At 32.8% G+C, this 13312-nt stretch overlaps 1 protein-coding gene across 1 annotated transcript in view; it reads left to right on the top strand.

The window, feature by feature from the left end:
* Positions 1 to 9723, top strand: part of LOC132756071 (kinesin-like protein KIF19) — a 40056-nt gene extending 30333 nt beyond the window's left edge. The window contains exons 20-26 of the mRNA XM_060747055.1: positions 3600 to 3813; positions 4032 to 4147; positions 5196 to 5290; positions 5540 to 6188; positions 6792 to 6885; positions 7402 to 7443; positions 7731 to 9723. Of these exons, the coding sequence (XP_060603038.1) occupies positions 3600 to 3813; positions 4032 to 4147; positions 5196 to 5290; positions 5540 to 6188; positions 6792 to 6885; positions 7402 to 7443; positions 7731 to 7915 (1395 nt within the window). The 3' untranslated portion in view covers positions 7916 to 9723. The remainder of the gene's footprint in view (positions 1 to 3599; positions 3814 to 4031; positions 4148 to 5195; positions 5291 to 5539; positions 6189 to 6791; positions 6886 to 7401; positions 7444 to 7730) is intronic.
* Positions 9724 to 13312: the final 3589 nt, after the last annotated feature.

Here is a 13312-nt window from a genome sequence, read left to right as displayed (position 1 = left end):
TGTTATGTATTATAATGAACGTAATGTCCGCTCGTCTGTTATGGCTTAATGTTTCTGTCCGTCCACATATTTCATACTGCTGATATTATCTGTGTAGCTTAACTTAACGTAACAATCATTACAACAATTTTATACTGTATTTCTGCGCCGTTAATGTTTCTTTAAATATATATTTAAATGCTATTTTGTTTCCATGGTCGTTTAAAATAATTTGATGTTTCTTTTCTGTATTGTCTGTGATATGTTAGCGACATGTCTGTGATAAATTATATGTTTGACAAGCGTAGCTCACTTACGTGCTTGTGTCACGCATTCGCATGGCAACATCACTAAGTCTCACAAAGTGTTTGTTTACTCGGAAATTTCTGTTACAATTAATGAATCGACAAGCCCAAAATTAGGAATTATCTACTGATGTCATTTTGAAATTTGATTCCATTTTATTTGTATAATTAAGGTAAACATATAGATATCATTCCATAGAAAATCTTATAGCTAAAGCTAGCGCGTTCGTTTTGTTAGACTGGTCACTAAACAAAGGTCCTTAACAATTGTATTTTTCATTTACAATAAGATAACTACCTATTTTGAAACTGAAGACAGTACATTTATTTTGCCACACATTAAATGTGTTTTGTTGATTAAAAAAGAACAGGAATTTCAGAAGTAAACTTTTTCGTTGTTGCTTTAGTGATAATTTTAGCATGGTGAGGCGTTAGATAAAGGTGTTGGGAAATTTATTATATTGGCATTTTGACGTAACATTTCCACTTCAGACCATTTCGTTAAAATGATTCGATGTGTTTTTATCAGGTCTGAACATGGAAAAGTATACGCAGTGTGAACATGAATGTAATAATGATATGTATTGTTAAATAGATTATTTTTATACTGTTCCGTCCTTTGTTAGAAACAATCCGTCCAAAACTTAACCATCTTTTCTTCTATAAACTTAGAAAGTTTTTGTGTCGGCTTAACAAGTGCTCATTACCTCGATGTTAATTGATGCAGTCACTCTGTTGGCCATCACAGTGTTATGTCTCTATAAAGTAGTTCTAACTGTATAGTAATTTATAGTATTTTTGCACCGTTATACGAGCACATTGTTGCATGTTTCGTTTTTTGTTGTAACTATTTGCACATAACAATCAAAACGAAACTCGATTGTAGCATTTGAATTCTTACTTTTCGCAGTAATTAAGGTGTGCCATTTTTTAAAAGAATCAGAAAACGTGGATTATTGTACATGTATTCTATATATACTTATTTTCTTTCTTTTTAGGCCGGAGTAATGTACTTTTTGACATTGCTTTGTTATACTTGTAATACGTGTTACATGAAATTATTCATGCACTTTATTACCTCGCTCGTATTCCATTTCATTAACCTCAACTACATTGGAAACATGGCTAATGTCTTCTTAATCTACTAATATTTGTTAAATTGGGTCATGTCACTTGACCCTTTGTTTTGTAAATATAATTGTTAATTAAGCAATATTTGTATGGTATCTTCTGAGATAAGAACCTTAATAAAATGTGATACCTTATAATATGTTAACTTTTTATATATATTGTGTCAACCATCTGGAAAATTGCCAGTGTATGTCCTATTTATAAAAAGTCCTTTCAAAACATGTAACTACAGACCTATATCTCTTCTAAGTTGTCTCAGAAAAGTTATGGAAAGATTTATCCATAACTATGTCATTTTAAATAAACCTCTAAAACCATTCCAATCATGAAAGGGAATTCAATCATAAAACAGCTAACCTTTCTCTGCAATAACATCAGCAAAGTCTTTGGTTCGCGCAATATTTTGTGATTTATCAAAAGCTTTCAAAAGGCCTAAAGAACACCTCTACAAACTCCTTCTATAGGCATACAAGGTTCTCTTGTTCAGTGGTTCTCGTCGTATCTTGCTGATAGAAAACAAAGGGTTATTGTATCAAATACTTCTTCAGCACTTTTAGATATCAATGCTGGAGTCCCTCGGGGTCAATCTTAGGCCCACGGACCTTTCTTATATACATTAACGCCATTGTTTCCGATATTCAAGAAAATATTCGACTATTTGCTGACAACACTAGTCTAGTCTCTAATAATTGTAGAAGATCCCAACTCCTCTGAGTCCTCCCAACTCCCAATGAATTGCGATCATTCAAAATTTTCTTTGTGGTCTATTTGGCTTGTTTTATCTGATCCTTCAAAAACAGAATACATGTATGTCCTTTTTGAAAACGAAACAAACCTAAACACCAATGTCAAGATTTGATAATGTGAATATTGCCACAGTTAAAGAACACAAGCATCTTGGTGTTAACTTTTCTGAAAATGTTAAATGTACTTCAAATATAACAACAAATAGCATGGCAGAGAATTGGTATTCATAGAAATCTGAAATTTCCTTTTTCTAGAGCGGGGCTGGGGAAATTATATGTAGCCCTCATTAGACATTTGCTTGAGTATGCTGACGTGATTTGGGATAACTACAGTAATGAACTAAAATAAGACATTGAATCAATTCAGATGAAGGAGCAAGAATCGTCACAGGACCTACTAAGCTTTGAAACAACAAAACATTAATAAACTTTCTCAGTTGGGATATCCTTGCAGAAAGGAGACAAACACCTCGTCTGGTATTCCTATTTAGAATGAAAAATGGTTTCGCTCCCGATTTTCCTATCTGGTCTGATACCAATACATCTTCATCAACCTTACACTCTTCGCTTTAACACATTTTAAAACGAAATCAATTGAAAATAAAAACAAATTTAACATTTTTTCAACTGGCTAACTAATATGTTTCTTCTATCGTACCTTTGTGATAAAGATCAGTATGTATACAGCTTTAACCAATTAAAGCACACAATTCAACACACGAGCAATGCATAAAACTCTCTTCAGTTTATTGCGCTACACCAAAGTAACCTTTTAAGGACATTTGAAATTTGATCAAACTAGTTGCATCAATTACAAAATTGAACTGAACATTGATATTCAAAAAGGAATTTCTAAGATCAGGATAAACTTATTAAAAATTGACAGTGCAGTTCACAGAATAATCAAGATAAACAAATGCTTAAGTAGTCAAAACAAATGACGAAACAACAACACTCTTTAAAACCATTATTGGATGTAATGCCTTTAAAAAATAAAGAGCACGTCTGTCAATTTATCATTTTTATTCATTTGTAAACCAATTACTATTCATTTGCAAACCAATTACTTTCATGACGATACAAATTTGAAATTTATGAGATTAGAGCCATCAAATATTCATAAATTCCCTGAATTGATGTTTCCTTTAATAGGTAAAAGTCATTTAACAGTATTGTCGACTAATTGTTAAGCTACAAATCCGGAGAAGCCGGAGATCGAGGTTATTTATAACTAATATGAAATTCCATATAAAATAAACTGATGTTCTTGACAGGTTTTTACTGTATCACCTCTGGCTAGCCGGTTTTGATCTCTAATGTATAAGCCAAATATTCAAATGCAATAAGCAAATTTTATGTTATCGCCTAAAACACTACATGTAAACAAAGAGTTTTATAATTGGTATAGTTTAAAACGTATAAATCACAATTACTACAGATGATTCCGCACCGAGTAAAATCGGAAGACCAAAAAGAAGTGCTTAAGTTGTTATGCAAAGTGCATGAGCTGGAGATTCAGAACACAGAGGTTCAGTCGTCTTGTATAATAAGAGATTTCCAGATCAAGAAGAAAGATATGGTAATATCCAGATACAGGCAGCATCAGCATCTCAGTGACCAGATCATCAGGAAACAAAAACGTCTTATTGAAGGTATAAAAATATTATCATTTGAATTGATTACTTATATTGATCAATTATTCAAACAGATCTTGAAGTCTCCGTGTCGTTCAGAATGGAAAAGCTCAGACAGTTTAAAACAAAATACTTCCATGACAAGCATTGGTTACATTGAGCAAGCGTTTGTATATGTACAGATGAATTCCTATTCAAATCGTTGTATTATAAACAATTTTTTATTATATTTTCAGAAAATAAACTATTTGTATCTAAAGAACTAGAGGAACTGATTGAGATGTACAAACTGGAGCGGAATTTACAAAGGGAAGACTCGGATATCAGCATAGGTTCCGATGTCGGTTTGAAGGTCAGTATGCTACATATATAATACATTCTGTAATTAACAGCTGTCCGATTAGCTCAAAAGGTAGAGCGTTGGACTGTGAATCGGGTGACCCGGGTCCGATTACCGGACGGTGCAAGTCATTTTCGTTGTATTTGATCATGAAATCCTTTCTACGTTCATTCGCACTGTTCCTCTGCTCTCGCATGTACATGTAATATCAGTTCCTTGAGAAAGTGAAGGCATCTAGTACTGGTAAACTGCTTGAAAACCTGCCCATGAACGATGCGGTGGTTGAACTTTGCTCATTGTGGCTTATTACCGTGCTCCGGTGTGTAAACCACCACAACCACCAATATAAAACTATTTGGCCTTTTACTTCATACGCAACAAAGCTAAAACTTAAACTATTTTAAAGGCTTGTAACAAAATTTAATGTTCATGGTATATTTTATTCACAAGCATCCCAGTTTATTCCTTGCTTATTTCATATTTCATATGTTTTACTTAAATAGGGGGATAGCTGTTATGTTACATGTTAAATGATTGTTTAATCAATATCACACGAAACTCATTACAGTTATCCTACCATCAACACCTTATCACCATTACCATATTACCTTTTAATAATAAATAATAAATTTTGAAACATATCTCCAAATCAAAATATGAAATAGCCAATAGAGTTGACGCTAAAAAACAAGCATTTATATTGATAATAAAATTATCCTTATCGCTTGTGATCTATCTATACGCAACGATGGGGTAGTGAATTGTTGTCATCAGTTCCAGTACACCTCACTATCTAACTGCATGCCTGAATAATTTAACAGTTTCAAGATAGGCTGATAACATTCAATGCAAGCAATTTAAATTTGATAACTCTAGAAAGCTTTTAATGAAACTTTTATTACATAAAACATACTATGAACCGATATGAGTGATCCTATATCGAGTTCCAAGAAATATAAAAAGATTTGTTGCTGTAAAAACATTTTGAAAATGAAATTCGTTTGATCCAAACAGCTGCTAAACAAATCGAATATATATTTGTTTTCTTGTATTTATTCAGTTGAATGGCTTGGATGTTGAACAACTTAGTACACTCACAGAAGAAACAGAGCCTACAATCAGCAGACGACAGAGAACAACAGATTTGAGAAGAACGTAAAAAAATGCATGCCGTGAAAAAAATATCTTAAGATTAAGATGATCAACTTACATTTTTAGATAACATATTTCAAAGAAAATGATGCAAAGTCGCAGGAAAGTATACTGCTTTATTAACAAGATCAATAGATATAAACTTGTATCAGATACCATATTTGCAGCTGTACATAAAGCTAGTTTGATAACTTTCTTCTAGAATAAATGTTTGTTCTCCACGTATATCATTTACTTTATTTTTATTTGTAGGAATTCCGATGATAAGATATTCTCCCATACACCTAAAGCTCGACAAATTGAAAATGCAAACTCGAAATTTGACCGGGGGAATTTATCAGGAGCATGGCGAAATAATTCCAGTCTCAGTCAAGAGATTGACAGAGTTACGCCCCCTCTGGATATTCATCCGGAGCGTAACAGTCTTGGTGCTCCATCGAGAAATTCAAATAGTGACAGAAACACGATAGTTACTAACACTAGAAACATAGCAGCCCTAGCGGCTAGAAAGCGCAATAGGGCGCAGACAAATTTAAACAATATTGAAAAACGCAGCGAGATTTTAGATCCGAGACCGCTGTATAGACCTTCACATGACAGCAAAGATTCTCTGGATGACAGAGACAATAAAGATGCATACCTTACACCAAGTAGACTTGATAAACATAACAGGACATTTATACCGGATGCTCCGTATGTGTCTATAAGGAAAGCACCTAGTGAGGACAGTCTGTCAACAGTGACAAAACATACGGTAATATCGGAACGATCTTTACCACCTTTGCGTAGAGTCGGAGAAGCAAATGGAGATAAAAATAGAAGTATGAACATGCGGCAGTGGGTTCCTGTTAATGAGCCTACATTCAACAGGAAGAAAAAGAAAGAGACATATACACATCAGGTAAGTTTATACTTTTTTACGTTTAGTACATTTCCATGTGTATACAAAAAAGCTAATTCGAACGCACAATTGGTGAAATTTGCAGACTCTGGTCATTTCTTCCATGTAAGATAATAAAAGGTACATCATCTACCAGGTTAGTTCTGTTTTTCAGCAAGTGCTGTGACAACATTATTTACACTATTCGTGTATTTTGATGCCTAATTTTATATTTATTTTTATTTCAGCAGTTGTATGAATTAATGATACTGGCAAACCCTAATGGCCTTGTCAAGCACATCTTTGTTATCTCGGTTTACAAACCTTATAAGTAAAATAATCCTACTATATTCTTATCAAGTGATAGCCCAGGTACTACATAATACCTGTACTTATAAAAGTGTGCTTACTAGCAGACTGATTTCATCAGTTTTCCCAGTGTAACCTACATGAATAGTACTATGTGGGACTCAATGAGGGAAGAACCGAATGTGGATACAGCAAAATATTTCAAACTTAATTATAAATACACTTAAAGAGTAAGAATAAATGTAGACAAATATGAATAAAGGTTTATTGCAGTTGTAGATCATCTTAAAGAATATATTGCTCATGATCTTTCAGTATTTAAAAAAGAACCATGGTCGCAATGGCAAAGGTAGAAACAACCAAGATAATATAACAAAACAGAAAACAAGTCGAACTGATCCAGACAAAGGTAATATATACAATGAAATAGGTAACTTTTATTTGACAATTGATGAAATATTTCCTTGGAAAAATAATAAAGATATAAAAGCTTGTTTGAGAAAATATATTGCAATTAATATAGATTATGCTTCAATCGCTTATTAGAATCTAGTTTTTGTTTGATTTGTTTTGTTTTAATAATAGTAACAGAAATAGGGACTATTTATTTCAAATTCATGTTCAAAAGGATAATTAGTCTTATTTGAAAGCTATATGGTACCGGAATTTGAAAATTAATGTCTTAAAAACATCTTTTTTTACAATCACTCAAAATCCAAGAGTGCCGTCAAGATGGATGAATGTAGGTAAAATGATTGCAAGCTTTTGGTGTTTTATTTAAGACATTTTTGTTAGATAAAATGATTTTCTGTAGGTTATTTGTTTAACCTACGCTTGCTATAAATTGATATAACGTAGTCTGTTCATGACTAAAGACTTACTGTAATGCATATACATTATCAGAATTCTACCTCTTTTGTTTCAGATTTTGACTCTTTGTCACTTGGAAAAAAGAAATTCAATAGAGGTAGGATTTTCTAGATCTATAATATGGAAAAATGATATAAAGTTTTGACTACCGATATATTGATATATACAAATAATTTTATATTCAGCACTTCTTTCTTCATATCAGGTGATAAACATGTAACATACTGTAAAACTATAAAACTCCTACTTCCCTTTCTAAAGACAGCAAAACTTATTTGTTTCTGAGTCATAACTGTGCCTATAAGAAAATTTAAAGCAGTAATTTCTGTAATTGGTTAGTTTTAGTTTAGTTTGCTAATAATGCGATATTTCGATTTATTTCAGGGGGACAGAGTTCTGACACGTCGAGCATGGGAACTCCAATGAATAACGGAAATGGGAAAAAGCGACCTCCTCCAACTATACCAGCATACAAGAAAGGGGACATAACTATTACCGGATTTAGTCTGCCCAGATACTTGGAATTTACATCGAAAAATGCTGCTGCAGAATATAGCTTTTGTTTATAAAATTATTAGGGGATACATGTAGTACTTTTATAATTATATTGAAAGTCAATGTACTGTATTTTAAACAAAAATAAAATATTCCAAAAAGGTGATTTTGTTAAGGTGGAATAATATAAGTAAAATCTAGTGCTAAAATGTATTGTGTCAAACATTTTGTCATTTCAGACTTCAAAACTATTTCTCAAACAACTCTATGCATTCCTCTGATATAGCATGATTGCATTTAGGCAGTTTTAAATTTTAAGGCAGCTGCAATTACTAGTTCACTTGAATGAGTAAATGTGGTGTTATGTATTATAATGAACGTAATGTCCGCTCGTCTGTTATGGCTTAATGTTTCTGTCCGTCCACATATTTCATACTGCTGATATTATCTGTGTAGCTTAACTTAACGTAACAATCATTAAAACAATTTTATACTGTATTTCTGCGCCGTTAATGTTTCTTTAAATATATATTTAAATGCTATTTTGTTTCCATGGTCGTTTAAAATAATTTGATGTTTCTTTTCTGTATTGTCTGTGATATGTTAGCGACATGTCTGTGATAAATTATATGTTTGACAAGCGTAGCTCACTTACGTGCTTGTGTCACGCATTCGCATGGCAACATCACTAAGTCTCACAAAGTGTTTGTTTACTCGGAAATTTCTGTTACAATTAATGAATCGACAAGCCCAAAATTAGGAATTATCTACTGATGTCATTCTGAAATTTGATTCCATTTTATTTGTATAATTAAGGTAAACATATAGATATAATTCCATAGAAAATCTTATAGCTAAAGCTAGCGCGTTCGTTTTGTTAGACTGGTCACTAAACAAAGGTCCTTAACAATTGTATTTTTCATTTACAATATGATAACTACCTATTTTGAAACTGAAGACAGTACATTTATTTTGCTACACATTTAATGTGTTTTGTTGATTAATAAAGAACAGGAATTTCAGAAGTAAACTTTTTCGTTGTTGCTTTAGTGATAATTTTAGCATGGTGAGGCGTTAGATAAAGGTGTTGGGAAATTTATTATATTGGCATTTTGACGTAACATTTCCACTTCAGACCATTTCGTTAAAATAATTCGATGTGTTTTTATCAGGTCTGAACATGGAAAAGTATACGCAGTGTGAACATGAATGTAATAATGACATGTATTGTTAAATAGATTATTTTTATACTGTTCCGTCCTTTGTTAGAAACAATCCGTCCAAAACTTAACCATCTTTTCTTCTATAAACTTTTTTAAAAAGATTTTGTGTCGGCTAAACAAGTGCTCTTTACCTCAATGTTAATTGATGCAGTAACTCTGTTGGCCATCACATTATTATGTCTCTATAAAGTAGTTCTAACTGTATAGTAATTTATAGTATTTTTGCACCGTTATACGAGCACATTGTTGCAAGTTTCGTTTTTTGTTGTAACTATGTGCACATAACAATCAAAACGAAACTCGATTGTAGCATTTGAATTCTTACTTTTCGCAGTAATTAAGGTGTGCCATTATAAAAGAATCACAAAAAGTGGATTATTGTATTCTATATATACTTATTTTCTTTCTTTTTTAGGCCGGAGTAATGTACTTTTTGACATTGCTTTGTTATACTTGTAATACGTGTTACATGAAATTATTCATGCACTTTATTACCTCGCTCGTATTCCATTTCATTAACCTCAACTACATTGGAAACATGGCTAATTGTCTTCTTAATCTACTAATATTTGTTAAATTGGGTCATGTCACTTGACCCTTTGTTTTGTAAATATAACTGTTAATTAAGCAATATTTGTATGGTATGTTCTGAGATAAGAACCTTAATAAAATGTGATACCTTATAATGTGCTAACTTTTTTATATATTGTGTCAACCTCCTGGAAACTTGCCAGTGTAAGTCCTATTTATAAAAAGTCTGACCCTTTCAAAACATGTTACTACAGACCTATATCTCTCCTAAGTCGTCTCAGAAAAGTCATATAACTATGTCATTTCAAATAAACTTCTACCACCATTCCAATCTGGATTCATGAAAGGGGATTCAACCATAAACCAGCAAGCCTTTCTCTACAATAATATAAGCATAGTCCTGGATGAAGGAAAAGAAGTTCGCGCAGTATTTTGTGATTTATCACAAGCTTTCGAGAGGCATTAAAGGACACCTCTACAAACTCCTTCTATAGGCATACAAGGTTCTCTTGTTCAGTGGTTCTCATCGTATCTTGCTGATAGAAGGATCATTGTATCAAATACTTCTTCCACACTTTTAAATATCTATGCTAGAGTCCCTCGGGGGTCAATCATAGGCCCACGGCTCTTTCTAATATATATTAATTAACGACATTGTTTCTAATATTCAAGAAAATATTCGACTATTTGCTGACGACACTAGTTTAGTCTCTAATAATTGTAGAAGATCGCAACTCCTCTGCTGCAAAAATAAATTGCGGTCATTCAAAATTTTCTTTGTGGTCTAAAACTTGGCTTGTTCTATTTGATCCTTCAAAAACAGAATATGTCATTTTTGAAAACGAAACAAGCCTCAAACTTGTCTAGTATTTGATACTGTGAACTTTGCTACAGTTAAAGAACACAAGCATCTTTGTGTCATCTTTTTGAAAATGGTAAATGTACTAAATAAAACAACAGATGTCAATAACATGGCAGAGAACTGGTATTCATAGAAGTCTGAAATTTCTTATTTCTAGAGCGGGTTTGGGGAAATTATATGTAGCCCTCATTAGACCTTATTTGGGTATGCTGACGTGATTTGGGATAACTACAGTAATGAACTAAAAAATCAATTCAGCATGAAGCAGCAAGAATCGTCACAGGAGCTACTAAGCTTTGTAACATCAAAACATTAATAAACTACCTCAGTTGGAATTAACTTTTTTCTACTGACTCACTTATAAGTTTCTCCTATTTTACTCAAACCTTTGTAATAAAGATCAGTATGTATACAGCTTTAACTAATTAAAGCACACAATTCAACACACGAGCAATGGATAAATCTCTCTTCAGTTTATTGCGTTACACCAAAGTAACCTTTTAAGGACATTTGAAATTTGATCAAACTAGTTGCATTAATTACTAAATTGAACTGAACATTGTCATTCAAAAAGGAATTTCTAAAAAAAAATAAAGTCCGATCAGGATAAACTTATTAGAAATTGTCAATACAGTTCACTTAACAATCGAGATAAACAAATGTTCAAGTAGTCAAAACAAATGATGAAACAACATCACTCTTTAAAACCATAATTGGATGTAATGCCTTTAAAAAAAATAAAGAGCACGCCCGTCAATTTATCATTTTTATTCATTTGTTTAGCAATTACTATTCATTTGTAAACCAATTACTTTCATGACGATACAAATTTGAAATTTATGAGACTAGAGCCATCAAATATTCATAAATTCCTTGAATTGATGCTTCCTTTAATAGGTCAAAGTCATTTATCAGAATTGCTGACTAATTGTTAAAGCAACACATCCTGAGAAGCCGGAGATCGAGGTTATTTATAACTAATATGAAATTACATATAAAATAAACTGATGTTCTTGACAGGTTTTACTGTATCACATTTGGCTAGCCGGTTCAGTCGGAACAAGTTACCGGCTAGACGGAGCAGCCAGGACAGACTAAGCAAAAATTTGTTCCGACTTCTCCGAATGTCTGGCTTACTTCACGAAAATCACATACAGGGCTTACCAGCATTCTTTTTACTCTACTTATCCTGCTGGATCTGAATGTGGTTAGCCATCATTATTGAGCCAAGAGGCCAGTATGAACATCCATGCAATCTGACCAGGATCTATACTGTTGGCTGCTCTATTTCTCTATTTTGATCATTATTGAATTCCCTTCATCTTTGAAGGAATGGACTGTTCCAAATTCTAAGCAGGGCAAGTTCATTACACAAAATAAGCGTTATCGTAATATAGTAATATATTAGCGTAACATTTTACATAGAAAACTAGAGGATCTGTATTACAGATATGTACATGTATATATCTACTGATTATAGGCAAGTTGACAGATGACATCACAAGCATCTGCTACCAGACTTAAGCAGATTTAACGGTTGGCAAGAAGGACCAATATTTATTTTATTTATTAAACATTACGAAGTGGAAAGGAAGAGGAAACGCACTAATTAATATGAGGACCTCTCTTGCTCGTGGCCCTCATTGTTTCGGTGTGTTTTACTCGGTATGTGCATGGGTGGTATAAACTATTTTGATGCCAATTCGATACAATTGTTTGCATATACCAGGCTGTATTGGAATTGAAATCAATGATTAAACTTTTACTGCAATATACAGCATATATGACAATTTTTGTACTTTTAATCGTAGAACTATCACTTTTATCGTTCTAATAATTTCTTTAAAATGTAATACAGGGTGGGTCAATATGTAATGCACTAAAATGGCTAATAAATTTAACAAGAATGCAAATACTTATACAATTTCCTATTTCAACCCTTCAAAATAATCTCCAACAGAAATACAGAGTTTTGGAATTAGACGCTAAATCCATTTTTTAAATGCTTCAATTAAGTCCTCCTTACTTATACCTTTCAATGACTGAAAAAAGGGCAACCCAAGTTCATTTATATTCTTGTTGCGATGACCTGCAATATGATTTTTTTTTTCAGTCTAGGAAAGAGGAAAATGTCATGGGGTACCAAGTCTGAAGAATACAAGGCAGTCACTTGTTTTTCTCATGACTGAGACCATTTTTACGAGGCAACGTCAAATTCGTGAATGATGCACTGAAGCAACTATGGTTACCTTATAGCAGAATTTATTACATGTTTTTCGGTGGTTTATAGAAATATATCAGTGATATAAAACTGGTAATTTCACTGTTTTGAATTTAAGCCCGTTACGTTGTTTCAGTGAAATACCAGCGTGCACAGAACTGGGTACCAACTTAATGACGTGACGTCGTAAATGACGTCACGTTGTATTATTATTTGGCGCGCTTTTCATTCAGTATTAGGTTTAATGTCTTTTTAAAACGTTTCTTTGCATATAATAAAAAGAAAATTTGTTTAGTTTAGTGTAAGATCGAAATATATTTCACCTTGTGAACACCAAAAGTTCATATTTCACTCGTGGCTGCGCCACTCGTGAAATATCCCTTTTGGTGCTCACACGGTGAAATATATTCCGATCTTACACTGAACTAAACAAATATCCTCTATATATTTCACCTTGTGAACACCAAGTTCATATTTCACTCGTGGCTGCGCCACTCGTGAAATATACCTTTTGGTGCTCACTCGGTGAAATATATTCCGATCTTACACTGAACTAAACAAATATCCTCTATATAATTTTACCTGCTTCAGTGTATGTTATACGACACTAGTAGTTTGGCAAATGTTTAAGGTA

Source organism: Ruditapes philippinarum, unplaced genomic scaffold (assembly GCF_026571515.1).
Source record: "Ruditapes philippinarum isolate M1 unplaced genomic scaffold, ASM2657151v2 ctg5585_1_1_1_1, whole genome shotgun sequence".
Taxonomy (NCBI): Eukaryota; Metazoa; Mollusca; class Bivalvia; order Venerida; family Veneridae; genus Ruditapes; species Ruditapes philippinarum.
The sequence above is the reverse complement of the archived record's forward strand: the minus strand, read 5'-3'. Positions and strand labels throughout refer to the sequence as shown.